Source organism: Cetorhinus maximus, chromosome 20 (genome assembly GCF_964194155.1).
Source record: "Cetorhinus maximus chromosome 20, sCetMax3.hap1.1, whole genome shotgun sequence".
NCBI lineage: Eukaryota > Metazoa > Chordata > Chondrichthyes > Lamniformes > Cetorhinidae > Cetorhinus > Cetorhinus maximus.
The window spans coordinates 80,540,512-80,558,671 of record NC_135898.1 but is presented as its reverse complement, the minus strand read 5'-3'; the positions used below and the strand labels follow the sequence as shown (position 1 = coordinate 80,558,671).

The window sequence follows — 18,160 nt, the reverse complement described above, 5'->3', positions numbered from 1 at the left end:
GGGATGTGGTCCTGCAATCAGAATTTAAGGAGCCAGGTAGAAAATTAGCAAGCAGGACCCCAAATGTTGTAATCTCCAGATTATTCCCAGTACCACGTGCCAGTAAGTACAGGAATAGGAGGATAAGGCATATATATGAATGCGTGGCTGGAAAGATGGTGCAGGAGGGAGGGCTTTAGTTTCCTGGGACACTGGGACTGGCTCTGGGGGAGATGGCACCTGTACAAGCTGGATAGGTTGCACTTGAACAGAGCTGGGACTGAGTTCCTTGCAGGGCGTTTTGCTAGTGCTGTTGGGAGGGCTTTAAACTAACTCGGCAGGGGTGTGGGAACCAAGAGAAAATATTAGAGAGGAATACCAGGCACACAAAATACTGGAATAGACGGATGACACTAGAATGGAGAATAGTAAGTTAACAGGTAAAGTCAGGGTAAGGGAGAAAGTAACAAAATCTAAATCAGGGTTACTATGCATGTATGTGGATGCATGGAGTGTAGCAAATAAGATTGGGCAGTTACAGGCGCAGATTGCCATGTGGAAATATGATGTTGTGGCGGTAACAGAGACCTGGTTCAAGGAAGGGCAGAATTGGGTGTTAAGTATTCCCAGGCACAGGGTGTTCAAAAGAGATAGAAAGGAAGGAAAGGAGGAGAGGTGGCAGTATTGGTTAAGGAGAGCATTGCAGTGCAGGAGGAAGAGGATGTCCCAGAGGGTTCAAGGCTCCATTTGGCTGGAGCTAAGGAACAAAAAGGATGCAATTACATTGCTCGATGTAGTCTATAAACTACCAAATAGTAAGAAGGACGTAGAAAAACAAATCTGCAGGAAAATTACAGAGATGCAGGCATTATAGAGTAGTTATAATGGGGGCCTTTAATTGTAGGTTATTAAAATATTAATTAAAAATTAAAATTGTAGAATTTAAATGTAGACAGGAACAGTGGTAGTGTAAAGGGTGGAGAGGGGCAAAAGTTCTTAGATTGTGTTCAGGAAAATTACAGCAGTATATGTCCAATCCAACAAGGAAAGACACACTGTTGGACCTGGTTCTTGGAAATGAGGTGGGCCAAGTAGATCAAGTGTCAGTGGGGGGACATTAGGAGACAGTGATGATTGTATTGTACATTTTAGGATGATGATAGAAAAGGACAATAGGCAATCCAGAGTAAAAATAATTAACAAGAGCCGACTTCAATGGGGCAAGAACGGAGCTGGGCCAGATAGACTGGAATGAAAGATTGGTGGGAAAAACTAGCTGAACAATGGGCTACCTTCAAAAAAAGAATTGGATCGGTCACAGTCAAGGTATATTCCCATCGAAAGGGAAAGGTAGGGCAAACAAATCCAGAGCTCCCTGGATGAAAAAGGAGATTGAAATTAAGATAAAGAAGAAAAAGTGTGCTTATGACAGGTGTCAGGGAGAAAATACAATTGAGAACCAAGAGGAATACAGAAGGTTCAGAGGGGAGGTGAAAAAGCATATTAGAGAAGCAAGGAGGGATTATGAGAAAAGACTGGCAGCCAACATAAAGGGGAATTCTAAAGTCTTCTGTAGGCATATAAATAGTAAAAGGGTGGTAAAATGAGGAGTAGGGCTAATTAGGGACCTAAAAGGGAATTTACACATGGACGAAGGGGCCATGGCTGAGGTATTAAATGATTACTTTGCATCCGTCTTTATTGAGGAGGTAGATGCTACCCAGGCCATGGTGACAGACAAGGAAACTGTCACTAGTAGGGTTCAAAATTGATAAGGAGGAAGTTTTGATTAGACTCAGTCTTACTGACTTAAAGTTGACAAGGCACCAGGACTGGACAAGATGCGTCCAAGGATATTGAAGGAAGTGAGAGTAGAAATTGCAGAGGCACTGGCCATAATCTCTGTCTTCCCTAGACTCTGGGCTGGTGCCAGAGGACTGGAGAACTGAAAACATTACACCCTTGTTCAAAAAAGGTTGTAAGGATAAGCCCAGCAATTACAGACCAGACAGTTTAACTTCAGTGGTGGGCAAGACTCTTAAAAAAAATAATTCTGGATAGAATTAGTAGTCACATGGAAAAATATGGGTTGATAAGATTCAGCATGGATTTCTAATGGGGAAATCGCGTTTAGCTAACTTGCTGGAGTATTTTGAAGAGGTAACAGAAAAAGTCGATGAGGGTAATGCCATTGATGTGTTGTATATGGACTTTGAAAAGGCATTTGATACAGTGCCAACAACAGACTTGTGAGAAAAGCTATGGCACCACCCCAGAGTCTAGGGAAGACAGAGATCATGGCCAGTGCCCCTGCAATGGAATAAAAGGGACAGTAGCAACGTGGATTCAAAATTGGCTGAGTAACGGTCAATGGATATTTTTCAGGTTGGAGTTTCCTAGGGGTCGGTATTGGGACCCTTGTTTCTCCTGATATATATTAATGATCTAGATTTTGGTTTGCAGGGGACAATTTCAAAGTTTGCGGATGATACGAAGCTCAGGATTGTTGTGAACTGCGAGAAGGACGGTGTGGAACTTCAAAAGGACAGAGACAAATTGGTGGAGTGGGCAGATAGGTGGCAGATGAAATTCAATGCGGAGAAATGTGAGATGATGCATTTTGGTAGGAAGAACATGGACAGACAATACAAAATAAGGGGTGAAATTTTGAAGGGGGTGCAGGAACAGAAAGACTAGGGTGTATATGCGCATTGATTATTGAAGGTGACAGGGAAGGTGGAAAGAGCATTTAATAAAGTATACAGTATCCTGGGCTTTACTAATAGAGTACAAGAACAGGGAAGTTATGCTAAATGTATATAAGACACTTGTTAGCCCTCAGCTGGAGTATTGAGTACAGTTCTGGGCGCCACATTATAGAAACGATGTGAACACATTGGAGAGAGTGCAGGAAAGGTTTACAAGAATGGTTCCAGGGATGAGAAACTTCAGTTACGAGGATAGATTGGAGAGGTTGGGACTGTTGAGAAGAAGGCTAAGAGGAGATCTGATAGAGATGCTCAAAATCATGAGGGGGCAGACAGAGTAGTTAAGGAGAAGCTGTTTCCACTCGTGAAAGGATCAAGAACGAGGGAGCACAGATTTAAAGTGATTTGCAAAAGAAGCAAATTTGACCTGACAAAAAACTTTTTCACACGAGTGTATCGGGTCTGGAATGCACTGCCTGGAAGTGTGGTGGAAGCAGGTTCAATCGAGACATTCAGGAGGATTTTAGATAATTATTTGAATAGAAGAAATGTGCAAGGGTACGGGGAAAAGGCAGGGCAGTGGCACTAGGTCATAATGCTCATTTGGATAACCGGTGCAGACACTATGGGCCAAATGGCCTCCTGTGCTGTTAAAATTCTGTGATTCTGTGGGTGTTGGGAGACGGTGGGACTGCGAGGAGAAGGGAGGGGGGGATGTAATGAGCAGGGGGAGGAGAGGGTCTGAGGGGAGGGGATGGCAATGGGAGGAGAGATGCTGTGAGGGGAGTGGGGGGCAGGATTGCTGGTGAGAGATGGTGGGGCTGTGGTGGGGGGAGGGTGGAGGGGTGCAATGGGCAATGGGAGGAGAGGGGCTACAAGTGGGGGTGTTGGACAGTGGGATGAGAGGTGTGAGGGAATGGGGGTGGGATGGACAGTGGGGGCGATGGGTGGTGAGAGATGGTGGGTCAGTGGATGATAGGCAGTGGGAGGAGAGGGGCTGTGATTGGGGTGGGAGCAAGGGCGATGGGCAGTGGGAGATGGTGGAAAATACTTCATTGACTTGTATTAACAGCAGAAGATGTTGGGAGAAGCAGGTGAGACTGATGTTTCAGGCCGATGACTCTTTGACAATCTTACCTGATGTTTTCACTAATTTCTAGTATTGTCTGTTTACCAACAGGGAATGAACTCTGTAGCTTAGGTAACTGGGAACTTGCATCTTTCACAGCCAGTGAATCAGGCAAAGACTGCATTCCTTTCACTCCACCACCACCACCACCATGTCCAGGTGGGCACTTGGGTGGGGTCCGTGCCTTTCATCCAGCCAGAGAGTTGGCAGGAGGATGGGACAGATGAGTGGGAAGCGGGCAAACAGGGAATGTTATCTTAGTCTCAGTATGTTTGTTCCATCAGCCCAAGATGAATCGGAGAGAGAAGGAAGCAGGAAAGCAGCAGATGGAGAAGGAACTGGCGAAGGTTGAACAGCAGCTGATGGACCCCAATCGACAGCCGCAGTCAGCAGATGACTTTGATCGCCTGGTGCTGAGCTCCCCCAACAGCTCCATTGTCTGGATGCAGTACATGGCGTTCCACCTGCACGCTACCGAGATTGAGAAGGCACGGGCTGTGGCAGAGAGAGCCCTGAAAACCATCTCGTTCAGGTAATCGTAAGAGTGGAAAATAGGTAGGAAGGCAAGTGGTGAGGGTGACACACAGTCTACAGAGGGATATAGACAGGTTAAGTGGGTGGGCAAAAACTTGGCAGATGGAATACAATGTGGGAAAATGTGAGGTTATGCACTTTGGCAGGAAGAATAGAAGAGCTGAATTTTATTTAAATGGAGAAAGACTGCAGAAGGCTGCAGCACAGAGGGATTTGGAGTTCTTGTGCATGAATCCCAAAAAGCTAACATACAAGTTCAACAGGTAATAGGGAAGGCAAATGGAATGTTAGCCTTTATTTCAAAGGGAATGGAGTATAAAAATAGAGAACAAAAAATAAAAAATACCTGGAAAAAACTCAGCAGGTCTGGTAGCATCGGCGGAGAAGAGTACAGTTGACGTTTCGAGTCCTCATGACCCTTCAACAGAACTGTTGAAGGGTCATGAGGACTCGAAACGTCAACTGTACTCCGCCGATGCTGCCAGACCTGCTGAGTTTTTTCCAGGTATTTTTTATTTTTTGTCTTAGATTTCCAGCATCCGCAGTTTTTTGTTTTTATCTCTATAATAATAGAGAAGTCTTGCTAAAACTATATAAGGCACTAGTTAGACCACACCTAGAATACTGTGAACAATTTTGGTCCCCTTATCTAAGGAAAGATATACTGGCACTGGACACAGTCCAGAGAAGGTTCACTAGGTTGATCCTGGATATGATGGGATTTTCTTATGAGGAGATGTTAAGTAGGTTGGGGCAGTACTTATTGGAGTTTAGAAGACCGAGAGGCAGCCTTATTGAAACATATAAGATTGTTAAGGGGCTTGACAGGGTAGATGCTGAGAGGTTGTTTCCCCTTGTGGAAGAGTCTAGGACCAGAGGGCATAATCTCAGAGTAAGGGGTCACCCATTTAAGACAGAGATGAGGAGGAATTTCTTCTCTGAGGGTAGTCAACCTGTGGAATTCTTTACCGCAGAGGGCTGTAGAGGCTGGGTCATTTAAGTATATTCAAGGCTGAGAAAGACAGATTTTTTAATCAGTAAGGAAATCAAGGGTTATGGGGACACGGCAGTAATGTGGAGTTGAGGATTATCAGATCAGCCATGATCTCATTGAATGGTGGAGCAGACTCGATGGGCCGAATGGCCTACTTCTGCCCCTGCGTCTTATGATCCTAAGGAGCAGAGAGCACGAGCATTTGGCAGAAGAACCAACACCCAATCCCTTTAACCTCTTTTCCTTCAAAATTGATGTGGTCCCTGTTTCAATCACTAACTCTGGGATAAAAACAGAAAATGCTGGAAAAACTCAGCAGGTCTGGCAGCATCTGTGGCGAGAGAAACAGAGTTAACGTTTTGAGTCCGCATGACTTCTTCCGGCCTGAAGAGAGATATAAATGTGATGGATTTTATAATGTTGAAGAGGGGATAGAGCAGGTAAGGCAAAATAGATGGTATGGGATACGTGGGAGCTCAGGAGAAATTGACAAAGATGTCAACGACACAAGATAAAGGGATTGTTAATGGTAGTTGGTAAAAACTAAAGAAAGTGCTAATAGTGGCATTAAGGTTGGATAGCAGAATGTGTTAAAGGCAGAACAAGGCTCTCTGAATGCAAAACATAAGAGCAAGTTACAAGGGGCCCTGTGGTGCGAGGGGGTAGGGGGAAAAGAATGTTCAAAATGGAGGACAGAGTTCATGGTCTGAAGTTGTTGAACTCAATGTTAAGCCCAGAAGGCTGTAAAGTGCCTAATCAGAAGATGAGGTGCTGTTCCTCCAGTTTGCATTGGGCTTCACTGGAACATTGCAGCAGGCCACGAACAGACATATGGGCATGAGAAGTGTTGAAATGGCAAGCGACAGGAAGGTCTGGGGTCATGCTTGCAGACTGAGTGCAGGTGTTCTGCAAAGCAATCACCCAGTCTGCGTTTGGTCTCCCCAGTGTAGAGGAGACTGCATTGGGAGCAGCGAATACAGTAGACCAAATTGAAGGAGATGCAAGTGAAGCACTGCTTCACCTGAAAGGAGTGTTTGGGCCCTTGGACGGTGTGGAGGGAGGAAGCAAAGGGGCAGGTGTTACACCTCCTGCAATTGCATGGGAAAGGGGATGAGGTGTTGGGTTGATGGAGGGTCCCAAAGGGAACAGTCACTATGGAATGCTGACAGGAGATGAGGGGAAGATGTGTTTGATGGTGGCATCATGCTGTAGCTGGTGGAAATGGCAGAGGAGATCCTTTGAATGCGGAGGCTGATGGGGTGAAAAGTGAGGACAAGGGGGAACCTATCATGGTTCTGGGAGGGAGGGCAAGGGGTGAGGGCAGAGGCATGGGAGACGGGTCGGACACAGTTGAGAGTTGAACCTTGGCTCAGGAAATAGGAAGACATGTTAGAAGCTGCTATTTTGGAAGATGTCATCATCGGAATAGATGTGACAGAGACGGAGAAACTGGGAGAATGGGATGGAGTCCTTACAGGAAGAAAGGTGTGAAGAACTGTAATCTGGGGTAGCTGTGGGAGTCAGTGGGTTTGTAATGAATATTGGTAGACAGAAATAGAGACAGAGAATTCATGGAAGGGAATTGTCAGAGATGGACCATGTAAAGGTGAGAGAGGGGATTGCATTCCACACCCTGTTTCCAAAAAAATCCCCTGCTCTCTCTTTCCTAAATCTCTTCCCTTTAATCTTTTATCTATAATCCTCACCCTTGATTTCTAACCTTCTCCATCAGGCTCCTATGTGTTACTTTATTCAGAGCTTTTTGAAGGTGTACACCACCTCTGCATTTTCCCAGCCCCCATATCTATCACCTCAAAGAACTCTCTCTCATGTAATAACGTGTGTGCAGAATCACAGGGTCCAGATCTGTTGCAGCTTGTTGGAACCCTTGACTATTCCAAGGGGATAGACAGTGTTGGCTCGTTAAGAGTCCTGTTTCCCACTCCTGGGGTAAAATCGGAATGTGCAGGTTGCTGGGAGCGTATAATTCAGCCTGGGGATGAGGGTATCACTGACACTTATTACCAACAGAGGAGTAATACAAACTGAGCAACTTGTTGGACCACTTCAGAGAACAGATAAAAGCCAACCACATTGGTGTGGGACTGGAGTCACGTATAGATCCAGACCAGGTGAGGTCAGCAGGTTTAAGGACATTAGTGAACCAGTTGGATTTTTACCACAATCCCGACAGCTTCATGGTCACTTTTCTTTTTACTTATACTAATCGTTTCCATTTAAAAAAAGATTAATCTAAATTTGCAATCTGTGGTGATGGAATTTGAATTAGCATTATCTGAATTATTACTCTTAGTCTCTGGATTACTGGTTCAGCAAAATAACCACTACACACTTGCATTGCAATTTCCTATATTTTGATTTAAAGTCTATTCACATTTAATCCCTCTCCATTAGCCTAATGCAGATGTTCACCTAGTTCAAATTTAAAACCAAGAACATTATACCCATGGGGTTCTTATTTAAACTTTCTGTGGTGTTCTGAAACATTCGATTGATTCACCCACTGGTATTGGTGATATGAGTAGTGCTGTGGTTCACCTCAGCCCTGATGTTATGCCATTGGGCTGCCGTATGGAAAGGTGGAGTAATAATTATGCAGCATTGTGTCCTGCACATCTCTGCGAATAAATACAGCCGTCATGTTACATAGCATGATCCCACACAATAGCAGCTGGACAAATAGCCAGTCAATCTTTTTTTCTTGTCATTGGGAACTTGGTGGTGGCAAGTGAGTGTGGATCCCCTACTCTTCAAATATTGCCTTTGATATCAATCATCGTACCTGCACTTAGTAGTTTCTTTCAATCTCTCTTTTCTCACTTGTTACCTCTTTCTGCTGATTCACTCGTGCTATCTTTACTTTCTCTTGCTCTCTCTCTCTCTCTCATCATTTTTTGTCCTTGATCTTACATTTGCAGGGAGGAGCAGGAGAAGCTGAATATCTGGGTTGCGTTACTGAACCTAGAGAATCTCTATGGAACGGAAGAGTCGCTGATGAAAGTGTTTGAACGAGCTGTTCAGTACAGTGAGCCTCTGAAAGTCTTCCAGAAACTGGCCAATATCTACACCAAGTCTGAGAAATACAAGGTAAACAGACAGACAGCCACAATTCCAACTGAGTTTGTGCAAAAGCCCAGGCTGTGGTGGGACATCCCACATCCTACATCTCTGAGTACAGGTGTCAGGATGGGGCATTCGTAGCACTACAACTTGGATTGGGATCAACTCTGAAGCTGCTAACTCTTGAAGCAGCTGTCATATAACCCATGTACCTCCTGCCAAGGAAAATGATCTAATAGTCTTGGGGTGGCTTCTCCCAACTCTCTCAGAATACTTACTGTTAGGCCCGCATCCCAACTGAATTGCAATTTGTGTGTGAGCCCAGGCAATGTATGCCCACGGGACTTGTCCAGGAACTATAGCTGCCAGTGCTGCAGGTTGAGGACAGTCAGACAGCACTTGGCTCTCACTCACGCAGATCCACGGGATTTTTCAGATCCAACTCAATCACTGGGACACGAGGGACTTTGACCCAAAGTCTGATCCAAAGGTCTAACTCAGATTCAGGAATGGGACTTGAACCCTCAGCATGCTGAGGCTAGAGCCAAACTGGCTGGCAGTGTCGCTTGGTCTGATTGAGGCCTGGTTCAACCTCTCAGCCTCACACTGCAGCTCTCTCTGGGTTTGTTCATTTTTAGTTTTGTGCTAAAGATGGGAAAACAGTACCAAGAAAAGGATCAGTTTTCTTTATCCAATACTGTCCTATTTCAGCACACCCAGATGCTATATCTACTATACCAGAGGTACAGAGTAAAGCTCCCTCTACACTGTCCCCATCAAACACTCCCAGGACATGTACAGCACAGGGTTAGATACAGAGTAAAGCTCCCTCTGCACTCTCCCCATCAAACACTCCCAGGACAGGTACAGCACAGGGTTAGATACAGAGTAAAGCTCCCTCTACACTGACCCCATCAAACACTCCCAGGACAGGTACAGCACGGGATTAGGTACAGAGTAAAGCTCCATCTACACTGTCCCCATCAAACATTCCCAGGACAGGTACAACGCAGGGTTAGATATAGAGTAAAGCTCCCTCTACACCGTCCCCATCAAACACTCCCAGGACAGGTACAGCACGGGGTTAGATACAGTGTAAACTCCCCCTACACTGTTACGACTAGGATGGGAGGAGTGGGCATATGATCCAGCCCCACGACTCTGCAGGCCGTACCATTAATTCAAAAGTTTAATTTTCTCTCCAAATTAGCCAATTGTCAATTTCCCCTGCTGGTGCCCAGAATAGCAATCTTCAAGCAGGCTCCTTTCAATAAACTCAGAACGATTAATAAAAAATTAACATAATTAATTAATAATTATCAATAACAGGGGGCATAGATTTAAGGTAAGGGGTGGGAAATTTACACGGGATTTGAGGAAAAATGTTTTCACCCAGCGGGCAGGGGGCATCTGGAACTCTCTGTCTGAAAGGGTGGTAGAGGTGGGAATCCTCACAACATTTAAGCAACATTTAGATGAACATTTGAAACACCATAGCATACAGGGCAACAGACCATGTGCTGGAAAATGGGATTAGAGTAGATAGGGACTTGGTGACCAGCACGGACATGATGGGTCGAAGGGCCTCTTTCCATGCTGTAAAATTCTATGACACTATGACTGTTTATTATAAAACCAAACATTTTAACGAGTTGCAAGTACTGGTTAACACACAATTGTAATTGGGAAATATAACTCTATCTATCTCGCGCAGACACACACACACACAGACAAACAGAGAGGGTCTCTCTGCAGAGATGCGCTTTAGTAGATGGGCGTTATAAAATAAAGGATAAAGTTCACAGGGTCTCAGTGCTATCGACCTGGAGTTCCCTTGTGTGAAGATGGGCTGCCGGTCCTGGTGGGCGCCTGTAAGTTCTCACCAAGTGGCCTCAGCTTTGCAGGTCCAAATGCAGACCAGTAACACTTAGATGAGGATTCCCTGGCTACAGGTTGATAGCCCCACACCATTGCAGGCAAGGTAGAGAGAGAGAGCCAGTTGGAGTAGCCTTCCTTCCTCAGCTTGTTCCCCAACAAGATTCCCATCAAAACCAGCAGGTTTGTAACTTAAGATTCTTTCTCTCTCCCTTGTTAAATCTTTGCCTTTTCAGATTTTCTTCCCCCATCAATTAAAATGATTGCTGTTCAAAACAAATAACCAGATCTCCCTCAAGTACCATAAAGCTCAGGTGATTTCTTGGAAGAGGCCTGCTTGTTGACAGCTCCAAGATGAACTTATTTACTTTATTAAAAAAAACAACCTACGTTAGCATCCACATGTCCAGATCGTGCCATGTCCTTCCATTTTGTAAAAGAAAACTTCAGTCTTGAGAGAGAGAATTCTAACAACTGCCCCATCAAACACTTCCTGGGCAGGTATAACATGGGGTTATATATAGAGTATCTATAACACGTACAATGTGTTATACTGTGTTACACTGTACGTGTTGCACTGCCCCAGTTTTGTGCTGAGCTCCATTCTGAGGAGTGTTCCTTATTCCCAGGTGACATTTCTTATTTTTCACACCAGCCGCCCCTTTCTAATTGCCATTTGGACCCTAATTGGTTTTGGTTTATGCTTGAGCCCCCTACCTATTGAAGCCAGATTTCCAAAACGTTATTGTACTTGTCTGGCAAGCAGAGGGCACCTTCTCTGGGATCTACTTGGACTGATACCCTGGTTCCAGAGGTGAATCTGCAGCCTTTGACATGTGGTAGATCTTGATCCCTGGATGAGGGAAGGCTGAGGTGGTGTCTCAGGCTGTGTGTTACAGGGCTGGAAACATTGGTTCTAGACATTAAGAACAGAAAATGCAGGAAATACTCAGCAGGTCAGACAGCATCAGTGGAAAGAGAAACAGTTAATGTTTCCTGTCAAAGACCTTTCACCAGAGCTGGCTTATGGAAGCCCTTGGTTCCATGCCAGGCTGATGTACTGTAAATATTTAGACTGTGAGTGTTGTTTTGGATAGTGTGTGAGATGTCATGCTGTGTTTTGTGTATTTTTTTCAGCAAGCAGACAGCCTGTACAACACCATGCTGAAGCGATTCCGCCAAGAGAGCACTGTCTGGCTCAGCTACGCCACCTTCCTCCTGAAGCAGGGGAGGGCCGACTGTACCAATGCCTTACTGCAGAGGGCACTCAAGTGTCTGCCACAGAAAGAGCGTGAGTCGAGAATGGGATGTGCATCCACTGTCTGTGTAGGGCAGGGGGAGGAGTGAGCATGCAACTGGCATCTAATCAGAGCCAGATTATCACTTTCAATCCCACCCTGGCTCTGGGGTATCTATCACTGGGCTGATAGAAAGCTGCTTTTGTGTCGGCCTTGCTTTGCGTCTATTACAACTGGAGGGTTAGAGGGTTCCTGGAGTGTGTGCCATTTGCTGCTTCCCTCTGCATAACAAGTCAGAGGGTTTAAGATCTAATTAGGAACAGGAGGAGGCCATTCAGCTCCTCAGCGCTGTTCCATCGTTCAGTCAGATCATGCCATGTCTGTACCTCCGCTCCATTCACCAGCCCTTGTTCCATATCCTTTATATCCTCAGCCATGATGCTGTTTCTGCATTTACAGGTCCTGTGTGCCTCTGGGTTACAGGGAAATTAAAACCAAGGGTTACAGGAAAATTAAAACCAAGGGTTACAGGGAAATTAAAACCAAGCTGATACTTTCCCCTTTGAGGCACATTGAGGAGAAAATGGAAGTCAGGAGAACCTTCTTTATCCAGAGAGTTAGAAAGTGGAACTCACTACCACAGGCAGTAGTTGTGGTGAATAGTATAGGTGTATTTAAGGGGAAGCTAGGTAAACATATGAGAGGAAAAGGAAAAAAAAATATGCTGATAGGTTGAGGTATAAACCAGGGTGATGGGGAGGCTCGTGTGGAGCGTAAACAGTGCCGCCATTAGAATGTTCAGAAACAGAGCAGAGTCCATGTTATTGTGCAGCAGAGGCATCAGCATCCAAGGTAACAGATTACTGTTTGACAAGAGTCCCCTCGTTGACAGGCTCTCTCCAGTATTAGAATGAGCTGAGCCACTAGGTGGCATGTGTGAGCTCCCTTCTCATCTGGTTAGCCAAGGATCTGATGAACACAGCAATCGGCACAGGTAGAGTTTCTGTTTGGCCTGTAAGAAGGACACACCACCTACCCGTAGCCAAAATTCTGGGGGCTTAACCAACTTAAAAAATGATAAAGCCTCCTGGGCCCAGAGCATGAGGGAGTTTCCCCCCTGTTTGTCCTTCCAACATCCTCTGTACTTTTTGACAATAAATGCCAACCTACCCAGCAATGCCCACATCCCATGAAAGAAGAAATAAAAGACTAGGGGGAAACAGCAGATCCAGTGATAGGTCCAGTAATGAGCCAGGTTGGACAGTCACACTTTACCAGAGCCCTGGCTTCAGTGACCCTGGTATCGATCTTACTACAGTTTGGCCGCTTGGATCTCTGCTTGTGTTGTCGGGCATGTCAGGAAATGATGGGATCAGATTTCAAAGTCCCATTAGCTCCATTGAGAGGCTGCCTCCCTTTGTCCCTCCTCCACATTGACAGCGTAGTCTTGTGCTGGTTATATTGCTGGACCAGGAATCCAGAGGCCTGGCCTAATGATCTAAGGAATGCGAGTTTGAACCCAGCAGGGCAGTTTGAGAATTTGAATTTTTTAAAGATCTGATCTCAGGAAAAGTTACTATGAAGCTGTCGGGATTGTCATAAAAATCCAGCTGGTTCGCTAATATCCTTTAGTGAAGGAAGCCTGGGTCTATGTGTGTGACTCCATTCCCGCAGCACTGTGCTTGATTCTGAATTGCCTCTGAAATGGCCCCTCAGTTTTATCAAACCCCGTATCTGAAGTGAAAAGCTCATGGCTGCCCTCTCCGGGCAACTGGGGGTAAACAATAAATGTCCCCCCCCCACCCCCCCCCCCCCACCTTGCCAGCAAGACTCGCATCCTGACAATGGAAATCCACAGATCAGAACTCGGTCCAGATAAACATCAGGCAGCAGTAACTCATCTTGGGCTCCGGAAATGTCAGGGAGAACCCAATCATCTGTGCACGAGGTCCCCGTTAACTAAAAAGGTTAACGCAAGATTCCCCCACAATCCATCACCATATCCATTCTGCTGGCCCTGCCTGTATTATGATCTGCCTGTGACTGTTAGCGTGGGGTGTGTTCCTCTGGCACTGCAGGGTGGGGGCGGCTTGGACTCCTGTCCCCGCCTCTCAGGGGAGGAACTGTCCTGCTCCAAGTTGATGAAAGGAAATGATGATTTGCTTCATGTTTTATTCACGCACTCTTCTTCATTTCAGACGTTGACGTAATTGCCAAATTTGCACAGCTGGAGTTTCGACTAGGGGATACCGAGCGGGCAAAGGCCATGTTTGAGAACACGCTGAGCAGTTACCCCAAGCGCACAGACCTGTGGTCAGTCTACATTGACATGATGATAAAGTATGGCAACCAGGAGGAAGTCAGGTTGGTCAAACTGAGCCAAATAACATCACTACATTTCTATAGCACCTTTTGCAACCCAGGAATCCCAAATTGCTTCACATCCAATGAAATAGTTCTGAAGTGTAGTTACCTGCTGTCATATATAAAACAACAACCAATTTGTGCACAGCAAGCTCCCACAAGCAATGAGATAATAATCAAATCCTTGGTTTTTAGTGATGTTGGTTGTGGGATAATTATTATCCAGGATACTAAGAAGAACTCTCCTGCTCTTTAAAATAGTGGGTATGGGATCTCTTACATCCCTGAGGGAACCAACCAGGCCTCCATTTAATATTTCATCTGAAAGATGGAACCTCTGACAGTACAGAGCTCCCTCAGTACTGCAGCCTGCAATTTGTGCTCAGGTTTCTGGAGCGGGTCCTGAACCTACAAACCTGAACATCTTGAGCTGATTCACATACAGCAAATTTGCTTCAAAGTGTAACCAAAGGGAAAACGTGCTTGCCGTTCTGTACATGGCCTACGTGAGATCAATGAGCTGTTTAATTTATTTTGCTAGCATTAGTTCTTGCCATTCTGTATGTAATACTCTTTGTCGTGAAGCAGTGAGAGAACCCGCAGGCTGATTCACAGCCTGACGAGTCGCAATATGAGCTGTGCTCCATAAAAAATGATAAAGCCTCCTGGGCCCAGAGCATGAGGGAGTTTCCCCCCCGTTTGTCCTTCCAACATCCTCTGTACTTTTTGACAATAAATGCCAACCAAAATGCCCACATCCCATGAAAGAAGAAATAAAAGACTAGGGGGAAACAGCAGACCCAGTGGTAGGTCCAGTAATGAGCCAGGTTGGTCAGTCACACTTTACCAGAGCCCTGGCTTCAGTGACCCTCAGGGAATAAGGGGGTTAATCTCATATGAAAGTTGTGGGGGGAAGAATTTAGGATCTCCCACAAGTCACAGGATGAGGGGAAAGGGTCACCCACACCCGCAGGTCACGGAATCCCACTTGGTGTCTCTGGAATTCCAAGCTGGAGTTGCAGTCGGTCTGAACCCTGTACCGCCTGACTCCAAGTCAGGAATGGCTATCACTGGAGCCACAGGACTAAAAAGAGGGGACAAATATTGGCCGGGACACTACGCGATTTCTCCACTCTTCAGTCTGTGCAATGAGATCCTTCCTGCTCACCTGAATGTTTGTATCTTGCCTGTAAGAGCTGTGATAATGGTGCTTCTGCCTCCAGCTGTAGGCATGTTAAAGGCAAAGATTTCCCACTGTGGGAAGGGCAGTGCAGAAATTGCTTTGAGTTGTCTCTCTGTAGCCTGACGTAGCTAAGAATGGCTGCAGTCCATTTAAAGACACTTGAAGCTTTCATACATTATGGGTTAATTTCTTTTAGGAACATAGGAGCAGGAGTAGGCCATTCGGCCCCTTGAGCCTGCTCCGCCATTTAACTAGATCATGGCTGATCTTCTATCTCAACGCCATCTTCCCACACTATCCCTGTATCCCCTGATGTCATTGGTATCTAGCAATCTATCGGCCTCTGCTTTGAACATACTCAATGACTGAGCCTCCACAGGCCTCTGGTAGAGAATTCCAAAGGTTCACCACCCCCGAGTGAAGAAATTCCTCCTCATCTAGTCCTAACTGACCTGCCCTTTATCCTGAGACTCTGTCCCCTGGTTCTAGATCCTCCGCAACCAGGGGAAACATCCTTCCTGCATCTACCCTGTTGAGCCCTGTCACAATTTTGAATGAGATCACCTCTCATTCTTCTAAACTCGAGGGAACACAGGCCCATCCCAGGGATTAGTCTGGTGAACCTTTGTTACACTCCCTCTATGACCAGTATATCCTTCCTTAGATAAGAGGATCAAAACTGCACACAATACTCCAGGTGAGGTTCCACCAAGGCTCTGTACAACTGCAGCAAGAATCCCTTATTCCTGTACTCAAATCTCCTTGCAGTAAAGGCTAACATACCGTTTGCCTTCCTAATTGCTTGTTGCACCTGAAGAAGAACACCTTTGACATCAACACTTCCCAATCTCGCCCCATGTGAGAAATACTCTGCATTTCTGTTTTTCCTACCAAAGTGGATAACTTCACTTCTTCCCCGTTATATTCCATCTGCCATGTTCTTGCCCACTCGCTTAGCCTGTCTAAATCTTACTGAAGCCTCTTTGCATCCTCCTCACAACTCACATTCCACCAAGTTATGTCATGAGCAAACTTCGCCCCCACATCCAAATCATTGATATAGATTGTGAATATCTGGGGGCCCAAGCACTGAGCCTTGCAGAACCCCATGAATCACAACACGGCAACCCGAGAATGATTCATTATTTCCTACTGTTTTCTCTCCCTTTTGCAACCCTTCCCTCGCCAGAAGATACGTAAACCCTCCTGGTGCCAAACACAAGGTCAGGGAGAGGCCAGACTGCTTTCGATCCTAGCAGCTGTGTAAATATTCAGTCCTTTTTTACAGGAGGTCTACAACCTATGACCTGAAGGTCACGTATAGACCCAACTGAGCCCAGCCCAACTTCTGAAATCCAGCCCTCTGCAATTTGCTGACATTCCCTCTTCAAATTCCATAAGTTGTGAGATCCCCAGCATCCACAGCTTCTTAAGGGACAGAGTTCCAGATTTCCATTCTCCTGTGAAAATGTACTTCTAGAGTGGGACTGAAGTCACACACACACCAGAATGGGTAAGGGTGGAGTCTTCCCTTCCCTGAAGGACATTAATGATCCAGTTGGGTTCTCAATGTCAGTCTGACAGCTTCCTGGTCATTTTATCTGGTGCCAGCCCATTGGTACACCAAATATTCAATTTGCCCATGGTGGGATTTGAACTCTCTACATCACAGTTGCTAGTCTGATGCAATAATCACTAGAGTACCAGAATCTGAAATCAGTAAATTATTCAGAATATGGATTTGTAGATAACATGTTTCATGACAGCTTGATATCCTCTCTCCTCTCTAGACACCTCTTTGAAAGAGTCGTACACCTGAAGCTAGCCCCAAAGAAGATGAAATTCTTCTTCAAGCGGTACCTCGAGTATGAGAAGAAACATGGGAATGAAGAGAGCGTACAGGCCGTGAAGGAGAAAGCACTGGAATACGTCGAGTCCAAGAGCTCGCTGGTGGACAGCTAACCAGACCCATGGCTGCACTTTGTATGTCAGACTTCTCAATGCTGCACTGATGGTGAAGATGTGTGTTTGAGGAGGATCAGGAGCAAGACCTCTGGACAATCCACTGATAATTTAATGCCCAAAGCTTCTCCAAATCTTCATCAGCAGTTTGTCTTTCAAATCAGTGTAGAACTGGTAATTGGGAATCTGGTACCTGTTACGATCTCAGACTCTGGCACCTCCCTCTCCCTCCCCGTACTTGCTGGAAGATAGCTGGTGTAGCGAGGCACAGACCCAGAGAACTGTGGTTAGCTCATGGTCAAGTGCCACCTTGACCTTGCAACAACAGCACCCGCACCTCGTTCTGATGCCTAAACAAGAACACTCCTGGTTGTCTCTGCCCAATTGGCAATGAGCATTATTCACTTAAATAAATGCCAGCATGGTACCAAACGTTTAGTCCTGGTTTGGAAATCAGTTCTCGTTTTGCTAATGTAGTAAATAAAGCAGTGCTGAGGTGTTGCCACAGTCTACACATCTCCCCACTGCCCTTCTCCCCCTCTCGGCCCATGATGGATAACAAGCTCTGTCTCTGGGTCTATAGCATTGCAGCATAAAATCCAGGATGCAGCACATGACTGCAGATCTGTGGGTGAACTGAGCAGAGTCTGCAAGTATCTCAGCCTGTTCAGTCTTACCTTCACTCTAAAACAGATCCATGAGAAGGATGCAACTTTTGAATTGAAAGGAGCTCAAGTTGAGAAGGTCCAAGGTACTTGTGGAGGGTTGGACCTATTTGTGTTGGGAATGGGACTCGAGCTGTGATGTTTCCGAAGTGTAATAAAAGCCTGTATTTTCTGGGAATGGATGTTTGTGCTGCTGCAATAGCTTCAGGACTGACCTCTCCTGTTGATTAATTGTACAATGCCAGAGTGTTTCCTGATTTCGGATGTTCTGACTGTGCCTCAATGCCAGTAGACCCCAGCAAGTCTGTCTCTGGTGTAAGTCACCCCCTCCTGTCCTTTTACCAATTATCTTAAATCTGAGAGCCTCTGCTTACCAACACTCCTGCCTCTGGAAACAGAGTAAATGAGGAGAAGCTATCAAAACCCTTCATGAATTTGAACAGCTCTA

At 45.7% G+C, this 18,160-nt stretch overlaps 1 protein-coding gene across 2 annotated transcripts in view; it reads left to right on the top strand.

Moving 5' to 3' along the window:
- pdcd11 (programmed cell death 11) overlaps positions 1-17,890 on the top strand; it is a 75,405-nt gene extending 57,515 nt beyond the window's left edge. For both annotated transcript variants that reach the window (XM_078565005.1, XM_078565006.1), the window contains 5 exons: positions 4,101-4,348; positions 8,284-8,452; positions 11,438-11,591; positions 13,737-13,902; positions 16,876-17,890. In XM_078565005.1, coding sequence (XP_078421131.1) covers positions 4,101-4,348; positions 8,284-8,452; positions 11,438-11,591; positions 13,737-13,902; positions 16,876-17,047 — 909 coding nt within the window. In that variant the 3' untranslated portion in view covers positions 17,048-17,890. The remainder of the gene's footprint in view (positions 1-4,100; positions 4,349-8,283; positions 8,453-11,437; positions 11,592-13,736; positions 13,903-16,875) is intronic.
- The last annotated feature ends 270 nt before the right edge of the window (positions 17,891-18,160 follow it).